Source organism: Parasteatoda tepidariorum, chromosome 5, assembly GCF_982258835.1.
Source record: "Parasteatoda tepidariorum strain Cologne lab strain chromosome 5, Ptep-v5.0, whole genome shotgun sequence".
Classification (NCBI taxonomy): Eukaryota; Metazoa; Arthropoda; class Arachnida; order Araneae; family Theridiidae; genus Parasteatoda; species Parasteatoda tepidariorum.
The window spans coordinates 12,986,376-13,006,368 of record NC_141759.1 but is presented as its reverse complement, the minus strand read 5'-3'; the positions used below and the strand labels follow the sequence as shown (position 1 = coordinate 13,006,368).

The 19,993-nt window shown below is 33.4% G+C and overlaps 1 protein-coding gene across 1 annotated transcript; it reads right to left on the bottom strand.

Moving 5' to 3' along the window:
- Window positions 1-14,931: 14,931 nt before the first annotated feature.
- On the bottom strand, window positions 14,932-17,487 carry LOC147808576 (uncharacterized). The gene is made up of 2 exons (XM_087162623.1): window positions 16,412-17,487; window positions 14,932-16,345 (listed from the first exon to the last, which is right to left on the bottom strand). Exons 1-2 carry the CDS (start codon window positions 17,485-17,487, stop codon window positions 14,932-14,934), a joined length of 2,490 nt encoding a protein of 829 aa, XP_087018749.1.
- Between the last annotated feature and the right edge of the window lie 2,506 nt (window positions 17,488-19,993).

Here is a 19,993-nt window from a genome sequence, read left to right as displayed (position 1 = left end):
CCAATTAAAGAATTAAGAGAAGAGGAGATGAAGAGGAGCCGGCGCGTAGGCTGGTCTTTCCACGATAAGAGAATATTTCTATAATTCTGTATTTCGGCAGCTGAGGGCCCTTATAATATGCTCATAATTGTTTTGTTTATTTGTTTTAACGATTAATAAATTGTTTTGTTGCTGTTACATTGGTGGATATATTTCAAAAGCAATAATGCACATGACATTGAAAAAGTTATATTTCAATCTTGGTTGGAGGGTGTAGTGATTGGCTCACCGCTAGAGGGCGAGTTAATCACTAACCCAATTAAAGAATTAAGAGAAGAGGAGATGAAGAGGAGCCGGCGCGTAGGCTGGTCTTTCCACGATAAGAGAATATTTCTATAATTCTGTATTTCGGCAGCTGAGGGCCCTTATAATATGCTCATAATTGTTTTGTTTATTTGTTTTAACGATTAATAAATTGTTTTGTTGCTGTTACATTGGTGGATATATTTCAAAAGCAATAATGCACATGACATTGAAAAAGTTATATTTCAATCTTGGTTGGAGGGTGTAGTGATTGGCTCACCGCTAGAGGGCGAGTTAATCACTAACCCAATCAAAGAATTAAGAGAAGAGGAGATGAAGAGGAGCCGGCGCGTAGGCTGGTCTTTCCACGATAAGAGAATATTTCTATAATTCTGTATTTCGGCAGCTGAGGGCCCTTATAATATGCTCATAATTGTTTTGTTTATTTGTTTTAACGATTAATAAATTGTTTTGTTGCTGTTACATTGGTGGATATATTTCAAAAGCAATAATGCACATGACATTGAAAAAGTTATATTTCAATCTTGGTTGGAGGGTGTAGTGATTGGCTCACCGCTAGAGGGCGAGTTAATCACTAACCCAATTAAAGAATTAAGAGAAGAGGAGATGAAGAGGAGCCGGCGCGTAGGCTGGTCTTTCCACGATAAGAGAATATTTCTATAATTCTGTATTTCGGCAGCTGAGGGCCCTTATAATATGCTCATAATTGTTTTGTTTATTTGTTTTAACGATTAATAAATTGTTTTGTTGCTGTTACATTGGTGGATATATTTCAAAAGCAATAATGCACATGACATTGAAAAAGTTATATTTCAATCTTGGTTGGAGGGTGTAGTGATTGGCTCACCGCTAGAGGGCGAGTTAATCACTAACCCAATCAAAGAATTAAGAGAAGAGGAGATGAAGAGGAGCCGGCGCGTAGGCTGGTCTTTCCACGATAAGAGAATATTTCTATAATTCTGTATTTCGGCAGCTGAGGGCCCTTATAATATGCTCATAATTGTTTTGTTTATTTGTTTTAACGATTAATAAAATGATTTGTTGCTGTTACATTGGTGGATATATTTCAAAAGCAATAATGCACATGACATTGAAAAAGTTATATTTCAATCTTGGTTGGAGGGTGTAGTGATTGGCTCACCGCTAGAGGGCGAGTTAATCACTAACCCAATCAAAGAATTAAGAGAAGAGGAGATGAAGAGGAGCCGGCGGGTAGGCTGGTCTTTCCACGATAAGAGAATATTTCTATAATTCTGTATTTCGGCAGCTGAGGGCCCTTATAATATGCTCATAATTGTTTTGTTTATTTGTTTTAACGATTAATAAAATGATTTGTTGCTGTTACATTGGTGGATATATTTCAAAAGCAATAATGCACAAGACATTGAAAAAGTTATATTTCAATCTTGGTTGGAGGGTGTAGTGATTGGCTCACCGCTAGAGGGCGAGTTAATCACTAACCCAATTAAAGAATTAAGAGAAGAGGAGATGAAGAGGAGCCGGCGCGTAGGCTGGTCTTTCCACGATAAGAGAATATTTCTATAATTCTGTATTTCGGCAGCTGAGGGCCTTTATAATATGCTCATAATTGTTTTGTTTATTTGTTTTAACGATTAATAAATTGTTTTGTTGCTGTTACATTGGTGGATATATTTCAAAAGCAATAATGCACATGACATTGAAAAAGTTATATTTCAATCTTGGTTGGAGGGTGTAGTGATTGGCTCACCGCTAGAGGGCGAGTTAATCACTAACCCAATTAAAGAATTAAGAGAAGAGGAGATGAAGAGGAGCCGGCGCGTAGGCTGGTCTTTCCACGATAAGAGAATATTTCTATAATTCTGTATTTCGGCAGCTGAGGGCCCTTATAATATGCTCATAATTGTTTTGTTTATTTGTTTTAACGATTAATAAATTGTTTTGTTGCTGTTACATTGGTGGATATATTTCAAAAGCAATAATGCACATGACATTGAAAAAGTTATATTTCAATCTTGGTTGGAGGGTGTAGTGATTGGCTCACCGCTAGAGGGCGAGTTAATCACTAACCCAATTAAAGAATTAAGAGAAGAGGAGATGAAGGGGAGCCGGCGCGTAGGCTGGTCTTTCCACGATAAGAGAATATTTCTATAATTCTGTATTTCGGCAGCTGAGGGCCCTTATAATATGCTCATAATTGTTTGTTTATTTGTTTTAACGATTAATAAATTGTTTTGTTGCTGTTACATTGGTGGATATATTTCAAAAGCAATAATGCACATGACATTGAAAAAGTTATATTTCAATCTTGGTTGGAGGGTGTAGTGATTGGCTCACCGCTAGAGGGCGAGTTAATCACTAACCCAATCAAAGAATTAAGAGAAGAGGAGCCGGCGCGTAGGCTGGTCTTTCTACGATAAGAGAATATTTCTATAATTCTGTATTTCGGCAGCTGAGGGCCCTTATAATATGCTCATAATTGTTTTGTTTATTTGTTTTAACGATTAATAAATTGTTTTGTTGCTGTTACATTGGTGGATATATTTCAAAAGCAATAATGCACATGACATTGAAAAAGTTATATTTCAATCTTGGTTGGAGGGTGTAGTGATTGGCTCACCGCTAGAGGGCGAGTTAATCACTAACCCAATCAAAGAATTAAGAGAAGAGGAGCCGGCGCGTAGGCTGGTCTTTCTACGATAAGAGAATATTTCTATAATTCTGTATTTCGGCAGCTGAGGGCCCTTATAATATGCTCATAATTGTTTTGTTTATTTGTTTTAACGATTAATAAAATGATTTGTTGCTGTTACATTGGTGGATATATTTCAAAAGCAATAATGCACATGACATTGAAAAAGTTATATTTCAATCTTGGTTGGAGGGGGTAGTGATTGGCTCACCGCTAGAGGGCGAGTTAATCACTAACCCAATTAAAGAATTAAGAGAAGAGGAGATGAAGAGGAGCCGGCGCGTAGGCTGGTCTTTCCACGATAAGAGAATATTTCTATAATTCTGTATTTCGGCAGCTGAGGGCCCTTATAATATGCTCATAATTGTTTTGTTTATTTGTTTTAACGATTAATAAATTGTTTTGTTGCTGTTACATTGGTGGATATATTTCAAAAGCAATAATGCACATGACATAAGGCATAGAACTTGACTCGGTATATAATCTAAATGCTCGTTGTTTCGAATTCGTATAATTGTTTAGATTTCTTTACTTAGGTTAATTGTTTAGGTATGAGGACACTTTTTAGTGAGATTGCGTTTTTAGTACAAATAAAGTATTAATTTGATTTATGTGTGTAGAATATCATAGATAAGCCACAGTTTGATTGCCTTAAATCTTTTGAGTACCATATATAATGCAAAAATATATGAAACCGTGAGGGATCAGTGGTTTGCGGACATTTCGAAGAAATGAAATTCAATTCTGACTGGCGGCTTTTCACAATGACAGTTGACCACAAAGGTGACATTGCGGAACCTCAAACTTCATGTCTTGATATTTTCGCAGGCATGCTTTTTTTATGATTAGGTTTTTTATAGCTTTATATAGAATGCCTAAAACTGACCGACAAGCTTCCAAATTATTATTATGATATTAGTTCCAAATGATATTTTATGTACTACTACCAAGCATTTAATGGAATGCCTAATGACAAACGGGCAAACGCGGGAAGTACAATTCCTAGTGAAATGGAACCCCGAATTAGGTAAGATACTTGTATATAAATGCATCAATAAATTTGTTTCCCAATGTAATTATTATGGTCGTGTTAAATTGAAAAGTATTTGGTTCAACGGAAAATTCTGGCCGTGAAAGAATGCGCCCAATTTTACAAGGATGCAAAATGTGCCATTCAATATGTATGTATCAGATGTGCTGCTTAGCTTTGTTGGATAGTTTCTTTATATGCATATGCTTTTTTCCGATATATATGCTCCGTGTCTTTAAGCTACAACATTACCATTGAGTTAAATTCTCTACAACATTCTGTTCTATTTTGAGGCTCTTGTTTTCGTGGATATAACCTTATTGCTGACCTAATAATTTTCTCAAAATACTGTATAAGTTTCAGAAGAAACATTAATTCTCGTTTCTTTCACAAGAGTATGAATAGTTGAATGAAAAGAATTTGAATATGAGAGTATGAAACGCCACTTTGCTTTTAAACTATAATTGAAAAGCAAGTTGGCATTTCATACTTTTATACAAAACAGCGAACTTATCTTTAAATTTAAAAAAAACATGGTAAAATAAGCACAAATTTAGATAAGTTTAAAACTCTAATAATATATAAGTTTGAACTATAATTCAAAAACTATGAGGCATTTATTACTTTTATAAAAAAAAAGCACTGAAATTATATTTACATTTAAAAATAAAACATGGTAAAATTAGCACAAATTTAGATACTATGTTAAAAACTATTATAATAAATAAGTTTGAAAAAAAATACAAGGTGGCATTTCGTACTTTCTGAAAAAAGAACGAAATTATCTTTAAATTTCAAAATAAAGCATTTTAAAATTAGCACAAATTTACATAAGTTAAAAAAATTTCATTGAAATTTAGAACTATTGTATTGCATATTGTATTTCAACTGTTTAGGCGCAACACTGTTTGTTACGCATCCATGTTGATCTGTTTCGTCTTTTTCTTCCAACAGCAAGATTCTTTTCCTTTTCTCTGGTTTTTGTTCTTCAACGGCATCCAGTAAAGCCTATTTTAATCTTCCATACTTTACTCTGCAGTACGAACAACTTACATATCATATGTAAGTTGTTCGTACTGATATGGTATCGATCTTATTTGCAGTAAGTTCTTAAGTGAAACGGCGAGCAATGTACATAAATTTTAAAGGCCACAAGTTTAAAATTGTTAAAATCTTACGGTAATGCAGAATATTTTGAGAATTCTCTTTTATTGAGGCAATTAAAACCAAAAAGATACTATGAAATATCGTAACATTATTCAAGTTCTGGCAATAAGAGTGAATCCTACATCATTAACAATTTACTGTGTTTTCCTTGCATTGTCATTTATAAAACGTAATATAATGTTTTTTTTCAACAAATAAAAATCAGTGAAAAATAGATAATCAGATATAAATAAAAATAAAAATAAAAATCAGATATAACTCTTTCCTTTTTTAATTTACCAGTATGTATAATATATAAAATTTATAAAATTAATTTTATCTAAAATTCTAATGAAAACGATTAAAATTAAATATATAATAGATGTCTGCGTAGTAAAAAGGCGCAGAGGGCATTAATGTAACTAGTGATGTGCCAATCGATTCATTTAAATGAATCGATTCTTTAGAATCAATTCACTAAAATGAACGGTTATATGAATCGATTCTTTTTTTTAATGGTCGTTATAATGGAAGTCTTTATAAAAGGTGGTCGTACAAATTAGTTTAGACTGTTTTAGTATTTGAATTAGTTGATCTAGGTCAGGGGCTCTCAATATTTTTCTGCCATGGAACTCTAAATAATTAACGTTCTTTCGGCGGAACACCTGATAAAAGTACTATCTCGTGTAGCCGCTGTAACCTTTCCACGGAACCATAGGGCTTTACGGAACACCAATTGGGGACTATTAATTTAGATCTTAGGCTCTAGGGTGCAGAAGCAGAATATTCCAGTTAAGTGATCAGCCGAATGTGGCTAAAAAAAGTGCCAACTAGCGGAGCCCTTGCAATTCTTGACGGAACTCTAGGGTTCCATGGAACACCATCTGGGAACCACTCTTTTACATCTTACACTCTAGGGGGCAGAAGTTGAATGTTCTACTTGGGTGGCTATAAAAGTACTATCTCGTGTAACCGCTGTAACTTTTCCACGGAGCCATTGAGCTTTCCGGAACACCAATTGGGGACCATCAATTTAGATCTTGGGCTCTAGGGTGCAGAAGCAGAATATTCCAGTTAAGCGGTCAGTCGAATGTGGCTAAAAAAAGTACCAATTAGAGAAACCCTTGCAATTCTTGGCGGAACTCTAGGGTTCCATGGAACACCATTTGGGAACCACTCTTTTAGATCCTATACTCTTGGGGGCAGAAGTTGAATGTTCTACTTGGGTGGCTATAAAAGTACTATCTCGTGTAACCGCTGTAACTTTTCCACGGAACCATAGGGCTACCCGGAACACCAATTGGGAACCATTAATCTAGATCTTGGGCTCTAGGGTTCAAAAGCAGAATGTTCCACTTGGGTGGTCCAGTTGAATGTGGCTATAAAAAGTACTAACTAGTGGAACCCCTGCAATTCTAAACGGAACCCAAGGGTTCCGCGAAACACCATTTAGGAACTGCTAATCTAGGCAATGCTAATAATTTTTTTAGAGTTTTAATATTTTTATTTTTTTTTTAATATTTGTTTGATTCATCAATTGTATTAAAAAATAACTATTTTTTTAAAAAAAAATTGTTAATATAAAGACCAATAATGAATAATAAAGATATTCGTAAAAAAATAAAACGGTAAATTCACTTATAATAATGAAAAAAATTCAAATTGTATAACGTGAAACAAAATAAAAAATAGTTAAATTGCGTTTTAAAACTTAAAAAATTAAAACTTGAAAAAGTGAGAGGATATGAATTGATATTCAATAACTTTGTCTAAAAGTATTCCTAACAAAAAAAAAAAGAAAAGGGGGAAAAAAATAAATAAATGAAATAATTAAAAATATCCCTCCCCCCAGCAGTAAAAGAATATTTACTCTAAATACTCACATTTTTCGCAATAAACAGTTTTTCAATCATTAAAAAAATAAATATTTTTTTTAATCTTTTCGTTAAAAAAAAAAAAAAAAAAAAAAAAAAAAAACTGTTTTTTTTTTCTGAAAATTTTTAGTTACTTACCCCTTTTCATAACCCCCATCCCTCTGAAGACATCTTTTAATTTTAGAAAAAAACATAATAGCGAAAAGAATCGATTCGTTTCTCAAAACAGTTCTTTTAATGTTAAAAGATATAAAACCGCTCAAATGAATCATTTAAACAGTTCAGTGAATCGAATGCAATGTTAAAGTATAGGAAAACGACTCAAAAGAACTGATTGGAAATCCAAATCAACTCTTTGAGCCGATATCAATGTTAAGAGATACGAAACGACTCAAATGAATCGTTTAGAAGTTCAATTCAACTCTTTGAGCCGATTTCAATGTTAAGGGATAGGAAACAGTTCAAAAGAATCGATTCATTTGGCTTTATGATTCTTTTAATGCTAAGAGATAGGCAAACAGTTCAGTGAGTCTTTTATTCGACTCAACTCATTTTCAACCAATCAGAGGATCGTTCATTTGATTCTCGACTCTTTTTCTCTCATTCAGTTCATTTTCAACCAATCAGACATTTGCATTCATACGTAAGTTCATTACCCAATCAGCGCAACGGTTTCATTTTCTATGGCTCTCGCTCCTTGGCATAGAATAAACGATAACATAATACTCTGCTTTGCTTCATATTTACTGAAATTTATAAATTGAAAATTAACCGTACGAATGAAAAAATTCGCTCTTTAATATTTAAGGATTGAAAAGTAATATCTGAGCTTTACAGCATCAATATCTTTTTTATTTGAAAGTAAGAACCGAAACTGGAGAAGACAGCTTTTCAGTTGTTGTTGCCATTTTTAAATTGTTGTTTATCAATAGAATTTATTAATTTCGTAGATGAAAAGAAAAAAAAAGAGAGTGATGCATACCTTTCACTGCATCAGAATGCAGTATGCATTGCATTAATAGCATTTTCAATTCCCTTCATCCTTCAAGTGAGTTCATTTTATTAATCACCTCCGGAAACCGGTTGTGCGCAAGCATTGACATCGGGGTCATTCTCATTGGATGCGATTTTTCCGCTTGCGAAAACTCTCACACATACGAGTAACTTATTGGCAAGTTGTTCGCATGTAAATATTTTCAACCAATCAGATTGTCATTCACATGATACTCGAGTGAGAATGTACCTGTGTCTATTCGACTGAGTTGGGATTTTAGCAAGCTCCAATTGTATAAACGAAATGCTGTATCAAATGCATATGCGGATGTTTAGTAAGTATAAGTACTAACTCTGAATAAGCTTATAAAGTGTAGAGTACAAAATATTGTCAAAAAAAAAAAAAAGAATCGATTCTTTTTCAAAAACGAACTTGATGAATCGATTCACAAGAAAGAGTTGATTAAAATATCGATTCGTTCGTTTTTCGCACATCACTAAATGTAACTGCTACAAATTTATAAACCACGTTGTTCTTTCCTTTTCCGTTGTAGCAGCTGCCAGCGATCGCCGTCGCACTGGTGTCAAGAATTGGGTTGAGTTCAATTTTCTTCCCTATTCCAGTGCGGACCCGGGAGCCAATCAGATATGTTTTAAATCGCTACGCACAATTCCCTATAAAGCAAAAATCTTGAGTTTTCAATCCATCTTCATCTGTAGTTTGTTTACACTTGTCATTGACTGTTGTAAAATTTCTTTAAAAAAAGAAAACATGACTGAAGATATTATCAATTTCGTTCAAGAATGTCCATGGTTATATGATGCTAGCAGAGCAGTATTTAGGGATTCTGCAAAAAACCTTAATTTATGGAAGAAATTAGCGGAGCTTTTAAAGGCTGATGGTGAGTATAGATCACTTTGAAATTTTATCTTACTATTATTGTTATCAAACAATTCGTTCCTGATAGTAAGAGGTATATATATATATAGTTCAAAATTAAGATAAAAGAAAGAAAAATTATTATAGACATATGAAAAAGGGGGGGGGAAATAATAATTTACAAAAATAACAAATAACTGATTTAAAAAAAAAGGGGAAAAAATTTTATTTAAAAAAACCGGAAAAAGAAGATATAATCTTTTCATCAGCCCACACGATTATATCCGCAAAAAGAGTGCTTTCTGATATTGTATCAATACATCCAGAGCAAAATATATTAATACAATAGTGTGAGGAGCACTCAAAAAATTTTTTACAAAAATTACAACAAATAAAATAGAACACAGTAAGTAAAAATAACACGTAAAAACAGGAAATAAAATAAAAGAAAAAGAAAAAACAGTATAAAACATAAACTATAAGCGAAATCAGATGTACTTACATAAACGGGAAATTTTTCAAGAATGATTTAAAAATGCTTTCGCAACAAGATTGCCAGATTACCAAATATGAAAACAAAAGAGCAAATTGAGTGTAACTAGAGTGTTTTAAAGTGCCGTTCTTACTGCATTGCTGAAGTGATTTGTTATGCTGTGCATTAATTTGTTAGTTACCAAGGATGGGCCCAAAATGGATGTGCGCAAGGCAATATTATACTGGATAATTTTAAAAAGTTGACCATAAATAATTTTAGAAAATAGATATTTATTTAAGAAGAAATCTAAAATAGAAAAGAGAAACATAAATTGCTTGTTTTGCAAATAATTTTAGCCACGGATTTACCCGAAATGGATTTGCACAAGTAAAAATTATATAAATTATCAAAGAAAAAAAATTTTAATAGATAATTTTAACACGTATATATATATATATATATATATATATATATATATATATATATATATATATATATATATATATATATATATTGTATTTGCAAAATTTACTTTGTACTTATTTACCGTTTTTTTAATTATTTTGACATGTCCGGAGCAGTTGGCATCTCTGCTTGTTATTCGAGTATATGTAAGCTGTTATGTAGAGTTTGTATCATTGGTTTCTATGGTGATGTTATAGAACAATTTTTTGTGTTACAAAAAATGTCATGTGATTTTTTGTTTCGTTGCAAAAATGAAGTCAGAATAATTTTATTTTAGTTAAGTAGTAGTTTTCAGTAGAAAAACACAGAATATTGCACTTTCTGGTTGAGTCTATTAACCTTTTCTGGACGGACGAATCATACAGAAATTCTTTCTGAATCAGGATAGTAAAAAATAAAAAGCGGTAACTTTAGAAGCGGTTTATTTTTGCTTTCACTTTAAATCTAACACATCCCATCCAGAACTGTTGAAAGTGTAAGTATACTAGGATTAAAAATAATTGCAATAACGTTGAGAGTTTTCAGGAGGCTGCGAATAATTTTTTGAATAATTTGAGCAATAGTGATTTTCCTTTTAACTTTTGTAATGTTACTTTTTTGATTAAGAAAATGATTGAAGAATACTAGATTTTTATCTCTTTTAACGCAAGTCAAGTCTTAACTGAGCAGACCCAGTTAAGCATTATATTAATTTGTTACATAATCTTCTCTTTTACTTTTCTTCTCTTTTCTTCAATCTGCGCATTTTAACACAGGGCGTTGTTTTCTTTTGTTTTAAGTGTTTCGTTTGCTTGTGAAATCGCTGTTTGACCGCTGTCATATTTTTATTTTATTTCCATAGATTTTTTATTGTTTCAATTATTCCTTCTTTTGAAAATTCTACTGCTTTTAAACGCGTTCCTTTCAAAGATCGCTTTATTAATTTAGTATTTTGTATTCTTTTACTACCGTGCTTCAAGCTTATCTTCCGAAAGCCCTGGGAAAAAAACCCATTTAATACTTAAAAAAAAAAAACAATTCATGCAATAAGATTACGTCATTAAGCAATGATATGAATTCGTATTGAAATTATTATGAAATGATTGAATAAATTGATAAGAATAAGTATTGAAATTTTGATGTTTTTGCGAACCTCATTTATCAACAAATAATAAAGTTTATTAACTTAGATAATAACCATTCATGTTCAACAGAAATGTTAGAAATTTTGTAAATCTGAGGGCAATTTTCATAAAAAGCAAAAAAAAAAAAAAAAAAAAAAAATTCATTTTATAAGTAAGCAAACAATATTGCAAAAATAAGTTTTCAATCCATGAAAAAAGTTTTAAATCACGCAAGAATAATGAAAAAATATTATTCCCGCAGCTGAATTATAAGGATTTAAAGGTTCATTTTGAATTCTTACAGTGAACATTTTCAGAGTTCCCGCGGTCTTTGAAAATTTTTAGTCGAGACTATAAATTAGTTTTAATGTTAGAAGATATTTATTAATTTAATTTCTCTTATTTAAATTATCTTTGTCATTAAGTGGTTTAGAATAGAAACTGGAACTTCCATGCCCATGTACTTTCTTTGGAAAAAATTTTTAGTGGTGGTTACACAGAAATTAAATTATTGACATTTGATTAATTTTCGTTACCACTTTTTAAAATTTACAAGATCAGCGGGAAACCTGTTTTTAAATTGCTACAAAATTATGCAGCATTATTCCAGAGATGCCAATGTGCTCCGGACAGCGAATAAATATTTTAAAGTGGTAGTTTATCAATTGTGATTCTTGGTTTAATGAATTCAATTTAAGTAAGTTTTTATCTATCACTATTTCTAAATAATTCGTAGGCTTGTATAATTCACCACTTAGTAGTTTTACATCATCCTATACCTATTATAAAGCCAGCAAAAATAGTCAATATTTGCAAGATTTACTTTGTAGTTACCGTTTACTTAATTATTTCGGCGTGTCCGGAGCAGTTGGCATCTCTGTTATTCTAACGTTAGTTGAAAGTCGTTACCCTATCATAAATTTATTTTAACGGATAGCGACGCATTTATACTTCTTCGGAATGTTAAAACTACTTTAATGAGAGTAGAAGTTGGCAATTACGATTCTCGTAATTTTATAATTTATTGTATGACTGGCAATCATATGGTATAGATTTTATTTTCGTTTAGTTTATAGATATTTACTTATACTATTTTATAACCACATGCTTTTCATATGCATTATCTATTTCAACAATTAATTTGTCTTGCCATTGTTTGTTCAAAGCCAGGACATAAGCCACGTAAGCTAGTGTTGATGTCGTAGTTTCATGACCAACAATGTAAAATAAGACACATTGTGCTACAAGCTCATCTTCTGAATGCCCTGGAAAAAAACATTTAATTTTTAAAATAATGCTCGCAATAAGATATTTTACGTTGTTAAGCAATGATATGAGTGTCAAATTTTGTATTTGGGAGCATTATCTTACTCTGGTTGAGGTGAAATGATGATTGAATAGATGAATGTAAAACTATTTTTTTTATTTTTCTCTCTCCCACCGTTAATTTCGTTATAAATTAGCACATTTTTTGAAGAAATAAAGCTTCATTAGCATCAATATATATGAAGGCTGTGGTGAAAGCCGATTTAATTCGAGCGCTTGAAAATTGCAGTCCATTCTCAAGACTCACTAGTCACGAATGAGGAAAGCATAAGTAATTTGAAGTGGAACACATAAATTAACCTCCGAAAAATAGGAAAGTAAGTTTTTTTTTAAGAACTGGAAAAACAGCTAAGGAACCACAACTATATATGTATGTTACAGTGAATAACCGAAATCAAGAGAATGTCGACTTTCACCGGTGAATGTCAACTATCACTTAGTCAAATTGGTGAATGTCCGAAATATTTATATCCAATTTGATATAAATTTATTCGTTGATGTCATTATATTTATTCGATATTAGAATATCAATTGAAAATAGATTAGGTGAAATATCATGGTTCCCAGTACCGGTTAAATGCATACTGGGCAGTGGCACATGACCTTTAAAAATCATTGATGCAAGGCATACCGAGCAAATGCATACCGAGTAGCGACACTGAACCTTAAAAAAAACATTGATGTAGGGCATACCGGGCAAACATATATTAAATCTTGCATATTAAATTAATAACTTGGTGCAACGAGTGGGATCCGATTTTGTTTCCTTTTCTTTAATATAAATGGCTTAAAAGTTTAGTAATCACTACATGATATTAATAAAAACTGTATTTAACCTGATGATAACCCCCAGAAATGTATGATTCATTGCACGGTATTCCTTACTCTGATTTCCAGGATTCCTATAAACTGACACTTTTTCTAATCGGCTAATCATTATTAATAACCAAATAAAAAAAAGTGAAAATATTTATTGATTGAGTACAGATTTTTTCCCCCTTGAGCTGTCAACTCAGTCAAACTTTTTAAGTAATTAAAAAGAGAAAGAGATGATGAAAATTAGATCACTGTTCCTTTCTCATGATTTATATCAGCTAAAACCATGTAATCGCACTAGTTATTTCTTCAGTGCGTTTGTAAGTATAAAAAATGCCTAGGTTGCCATACTTCTTACTTTGCTAAAAAAATCAGATTTTCCATGCAATACCGATATTATTTTCCTTTTATAACCGTTGTTGAACGGCAGATCCAATTATTGAGTTTGAGACTATCAATTTTAAACTCTGTTTGCGTTGTAATTTTGAACCCAATCCAGAAGACAAGGGTACTCCTGGATCAAGTATTGGAAGAATTTTGCCTCCGTGGAGGACTTTTGATCAAACTAACTCGCATTTGCGTTACATGGAGAGGAAAACAATCCACGGTTAGCTTAGCGGCAAAGGGACACCTATCCATTGTCCGTCTAACATTGAGTATATTTAACGTCAGCTCTGTGGTCGTTGCGAGCCGGGTGCGAAATTCGTATCGACTTGACATTACTGGGATTCAGGTCACTTTATTGAAAGATTTGCTCTCTATCCCCTGATCCACCATGGCTTGCCATACCGACATTGTCGATAACATTTACATAAGATAGAAAATCATGCTACGGAGTTTTTAGTAGTGTTGAATATTATCGATCATGTTCATTTTTTGATGCTTTTAAGCTGACTTTCTGAATTATCACTGTAAAAAAATTGCAAGATGCATAAAATTTTGCAGGTTTGCCTATAAGTGCTCAGCATGCTCCGGAAAATTGTTATTTTTACTAATATTATTATTCTCCCTCAAATATATTGAGAATGGTTAAATGATAAAGTTGATTGATATATACTTACAAATACATTAATAAGGAAATGGTTATCATTCTTTTATTTGTATGCTTTTTGTTGAAATTTACTTTAGATTAGAGAAAAGAATATATATATTTTTTCTTCATTCCTCTAGATGAAATTACTCCTCCGTGACGCCCATTATTGGTGCGAGGAGAGGCAGAGATGTAATGTAATCTATCCCAACTATTACTCTCTTCTCCGATTAAGATTTACATCATCTGCTTTCATGGGTGAAAGCCCTTATATAGCAAGACGGAAAAGAGAAAAACCTGGTACGTAAAACATTTCATTCCAGCATTTTTTTTTCGAAATATCTGTAACTATCAAGATTTCTTTTATAATTCAAGCATATATATAAAACTGCTTCCTTTCCAAGATAAAGTAGATGTTTGTGGTCACTCTAGTCGATAGCTCTAAGTTTATTTCGTAAATAAGAAGAACACTGGTCTTCAATGGACTGTAGTACTTTATTTTTCAAGACACACGGACTACGTCCGCCATTTATGAAGTTCTCAAGGTATATATAAATCTTTCACAAAAAAAGGGTGGCGCGGCAGTCGCACATGCGCGAACATGCCGCACGGCATTGCAATGTTTCAACATTCAATTAATATGTAATTTAACAAAGCACAATTTGCATTATTTTAAAAATCTTTACGAAGCATTTAGATGATAATTAGTAACATTGATACAAATAAGAAAAAAAACAAATTAATGATACTTTACACTGCAACCGATCTTCTCATACAACAAATAATCAATTCAAAATAAAATTAAACATGAGAATATTTTTATGATACAGGTAACAAGCATATTTTAGAAATAGACCTCTTAAGGGTCCCGTGCTGGGTTTTCACTTCTACAACTCTGATTTTCTTATCAGTGCCGTAAAACACTTTAATTATTCTCCCCATTAACCATTTATTAGCTGGTAAATTATCCTCAATAATTAAGACTAGACTACCGATTTTGACATTGTCCTTTTCGAATCTCCACTTGCCACGTTGCTGCAGTTCACTTAGGTAGCTTCGTTGCCACTTTCTCCAAATTAATTGTACTAATTTGGTTATTCTTTGCCACCTGGATAACCTATTTTCCTTTAAATTTGTCAAATCCGGTTCAATTATGGCGTTCATTGTTCTCCCTATCAGGAAATGAGCAGGAGTTAAAACTTCTAAGTCGGTTTCATCCGCGGATAGTGGAGTTATCGGTCTACTATTCAAAATGCTTTCAATTTGAGTGGCTATAGTATGCAATTCTTCGTAAGTTAAAGAGGCATTACCTACAGCTCTTTTAAAATGGTATTTAAACGACTTAATTGCTGCCTCCCAGAGACCACCAAAGTTGGGGGCTCTAGGCGGGATAAAACTCCACTCTATGCCTTCAGCGGATAGATAGTTAGCCAATTTTTCATCAGTATTTTTGAATAAATTTAAACATTTTTTTAACTCCTTGTTAGCGCCAACGAAATTCGTCGCGTTGTCTGAAAACAGTTTGGCACATTTGCCTCTACGCGCGATGAATCTCTTCAACGTGGCAATTAGAGACTCGGATGTCAAATCAGAAACTATCTCTATATGCACTGCTTTAGATACAAAACATATGAATAAGCAAATATACACCTTTAGAGAAATTGCTTCTCTTTGATGTTTACATTTAATGAAAAACGGACCAGTTAGGTCAACACCAGAGCAATTGAATGCGAAATCTGGCACAACTCTTTCTCTAGGTAGATTTCCCATTATTTGCGTAGCAGCAATGGGTTTATTTTTAACACAAACAACACAATTATGAGTAATTCTTCTACATAGAGAACGGCCACACAAGGGCCAAAATTTTTCTCTTACACAGTTTAATAAACCATTTGGACCAATATGCAAATATTTAAGATGATATGTCGAAATAATAACAGAAGTTAAAGGACTATTTTTAGGGAGTATTGCAGGATGTTTTTTAAGAAAATTCAATTCAGTGTTACCTAATCGTCCTCCAACTCTTAAAACTTCATTTGAATCTAAAAGAGGGTTCAAATTTCTTATCTTACTCGTAGGAGACACCTTCCCGTGCAGTTTGAGACTCCGAATTTCTGATCCAAATTCCTCGTTCTGTATTATTCTCAACAGGAACTGCTCGGAGGCGTTGATCTCCTCATTGCTCAGAGGTCCTGAAGCTCTTTCAGTAGGATTTCTGCAATTCTTAGAAAACCTAAAAATATAACTTAATACACGCACTATAGTAAAATAATTGTTATTCAAGCCAATTAGTTCATGCACAAAATTTTTTGATGTTAATGTAAAGGCTTTTAAGGGACCTTCAATGTCTAAGCTTGAAGGCTTTTTAAGTTCACTTTGGAAGACACTCAGTTCTTGCGACACAGGAAAGTTTTGGTTAGGATACTCATTGTCATAAAGGAAATTAGGGCCTTTCCACCATAAATTTGTCTCTAAAAGATTCACAGGGTTCGATCCTCGGGATATCAAGTCCGCGGGATTCATCTCGGATGGCACATGATTCCATTGGGACTTTAGCGTCAGTTCTTGTATGAGTGCAATTCTATTTTTCACGAATGTCTTAAGACTCGTTGGCTCCTTTTGAATCCATGCTAGTACAATCGTGGAATCAGACCAAAGGTAAACTTTGTCTGTTTGCAATTTTAATGCGGAAAGTATCTTTTTCATTAACTTGGACAACAAGACTGCAGCACAAAGTTCCAGTCTGGGGATACTTAGGGCTTTAAGTGGGGCAACTCTAGATTTGCTAGCAACTAATTTCACATTTATGTCACCTGCAGAGTTGAACGACTTGCAATAAACGACCGCTCCATAGCAACTCTCCGATGCATCAGCAAATCCATGAAATTCGATTGTTTTAGACTGTTCTATTGTAATGCACCTATCAACTTTAATGTTGTTCACACCTTTCAACGTGGAAATAAATTCGCTCCACTCCTGAGATTCTGCAGCAGGAAGTGGATCACCCCAGTCAATGTTCAATTTCCACAATTTCTGCATAAATATTTTGGCCTTGGCTATGACAGGGCCGGCTATCCCTAGGGGGTCAAAAAGTTTTGCAATGGTGGACAGAACTGACCGCTTGGTAAAAGTGTTGTTCTCATCCACTGATATTTTGAAGGTATAGCAGTCCTCTGATGGTCGCCAAATGACTCCTAAAGTTTTTGTTTCATCGTCGCTCGAAAAGTCATAATCGTTTTTACTTGGTGAAAGTTCCGGATGGCTAGCAGACCATTTATGTAGACTCATACCGGCTTTATCGAGAATTGAAATCAGTTGCCGCCGTGTTTCCTTCGCTTCATCCAGAGAGGGTGCTGAATACAACACATCATCCATATAGAAGTTGTCACGTAGAAGAGGAGCTGCCAAAGGAAAATTTATCCCCTCGTCAAGAGATAGCTGATTCAAACACCTTGTTGCTAAAAAAACTAGCACTCACGGTGCCGTACGTGATAGTTCTCAATTCATAAGCTTTTGTTGGGCCATTCGCATTGTCTTCAAAGGATTCTTTGAAGACAATGCTGCTTAGGGTTCACCAAAATCATTCTGTACATCATCTTTATATCCGCTTGAAACGCGTATGTGTGCCTTCGAAAGCTAGTCATTATGCTAAATAAGTCTTCCTGTATCACCCCACCATTATACTGGATAGCGTTAAATGAGGTAGCATTATGCGTCAAGCTAGAAGCGTTGAATACTACGCGAAGCTTCGTAGTACTCTTCTCGGGACGATACACGCCATGGTGTGGCATATAATAGGAACTTTCCGGTTCTCCTTCATCTTTAACTTCACTCATGTGACCAAGCCTCTCGTATTCATCAAGAAAGTTTTTGTAAAGTCTCAAATGTTCTTGATCCTTTGATAACCGATACCACAGAGAATTCAGCCGTTTAAGAGCAATATCCCTTGACTCACCTAAACACGAGGGTTCTTCCTTAAGGGGTATAGTTACTACGTATCTACCTTCTTTATTACGGAAATGTGTTTGCTCAAAATGTTCCTCGCAAAAGGTCGTTTCTTTACTTTTCGTTAACCTTACGTCTAAATTTTCAACTTCCCAAAAACTCTTTAATGTTTTGTTTAAATCATCCTCTAAAATTAATCCGCAATGCACGTTGGTTGTACGCGAATCAATTAAACTACCACTCGCTACGTATCCGAAAACGGTATTTTGTAGGATTAATTTTGATTCGTGTAAATATATTTGTCCCGACCGTAATAATTCATAGAATATCTCCGCGCCTAACAATACGTCAATTTTATCAGGAATGAAAAAGGTTTCGTCAGCTAATCTAACATTAACAGGAACCTTAACTGCTGCATTAAGAAATTTCGACGGCGTAAAATCAATTATTTTTTCAACTACTAAAAAGGTTAATTCCTTTTCAAAACTCTTATCTTTATTTGAAATCGAAGTCCTAACACACCTATTTATATTCATCGTTGAATCATTCAAACAAGAAATTTGTGTGTTCATTTTTTCGTAAGGCAAATTAAGATTTTGTAAACAATTGCGATTAATCAAACATGATTGGGAGCCTGAATCTAGCAAGCACCTAACTTCCTGCCATAAGGAATTTTCATCCTTAATAAAACACTTAGCCGTGCTCAAAAGAACAGTTTTTGTATTTAATTTATTTTTTTCATAACTGGTGGCGACTACAGACGTATTTCCATTGGCGCCGTCTTGGGAGGAAGGGGGGATGGAATATTCAAAACTCAACTGTGATTCTTGGTTAACAATAGCGGGTGATTTATTATTTCTGTTTACTCTTGGAAAGTGGATCATTTTATTATGAGGTTTACCGCAAAAGCAATCCTTAAATTTGCACGTTTGAACGGAACATTTGGCGGATAAGCATTTAAAACATAATTTATTACTCTTGACTACTTCTAATCTTTCATTAATGGACATATTTTTAAATTTCGAACACATATACAAGGCATGCTCATTAGATTTACAAATGACACATTTAGGATAATTTATTTCGGATAAAAACACATTAGAAATATTTTTATTAGAACGGAAGTCTCGATTCCTTTGGGAATGATAATTTATATCTTGTTTTGATTTAACCTTGGAAGAAAGATAAATATCGCACTCTCTTCCTAGCTCTTGTGGTTTGAAAAATGATTCTCCCTGCCTTACTGCAATATGAGTCATTAATTCTCGGTCAAGTAGACCAAACATCTTATCCGAAATAATTAACTCGCATAATGTTTTAAAATCGCTAACCTTGCGTAATTGGCAATAGTATTCGAATGCTGCACTCAATCGTGAAGCAAACTGAAGATAACTTTCATGAGGCATTTTTTGCATTTTATTAAAATTGTTAATACATTCTCGAGGTGTTGGTTGAAATTCCTTCAACACGATTTCTTTAAGTTTATCGTAATCTGCTAGTTCTTGTTCACTTATATAAATCATTAAATTTTTCGCTTTTTCACCTAACAAATTTAGCAGTATTTCGGATTTTAATTCATCGGGCACATTTTTCGTTTTAAACGCTTTCTCGAGGGATTGGAAAAACAAATTAAATGCTTCAGGTTTAGAGGGAACGGATATGGTAAGGGTTTTTATACTTTTTATTAAATCTTCGAGACGGTGCGGCGGCTCTAGCTCACTAATAGTTTCCGATTTCGAAGAATTGTGCGATTCTTTTCGCGCATTAGATAATTCAATTTCTTTCTCTAACTGAGCGAGTTTAATTTTTTCTAACTCTAGTTTTGTTTGGTTATCTTTCTCTAACTGAGCTAATTTAGCTTTTTCTAACTCATAATTGTTTTTCTTTTCCTCAAGAATATTATCAATCAAACTCTGAACGAAATCACTATCGTTTT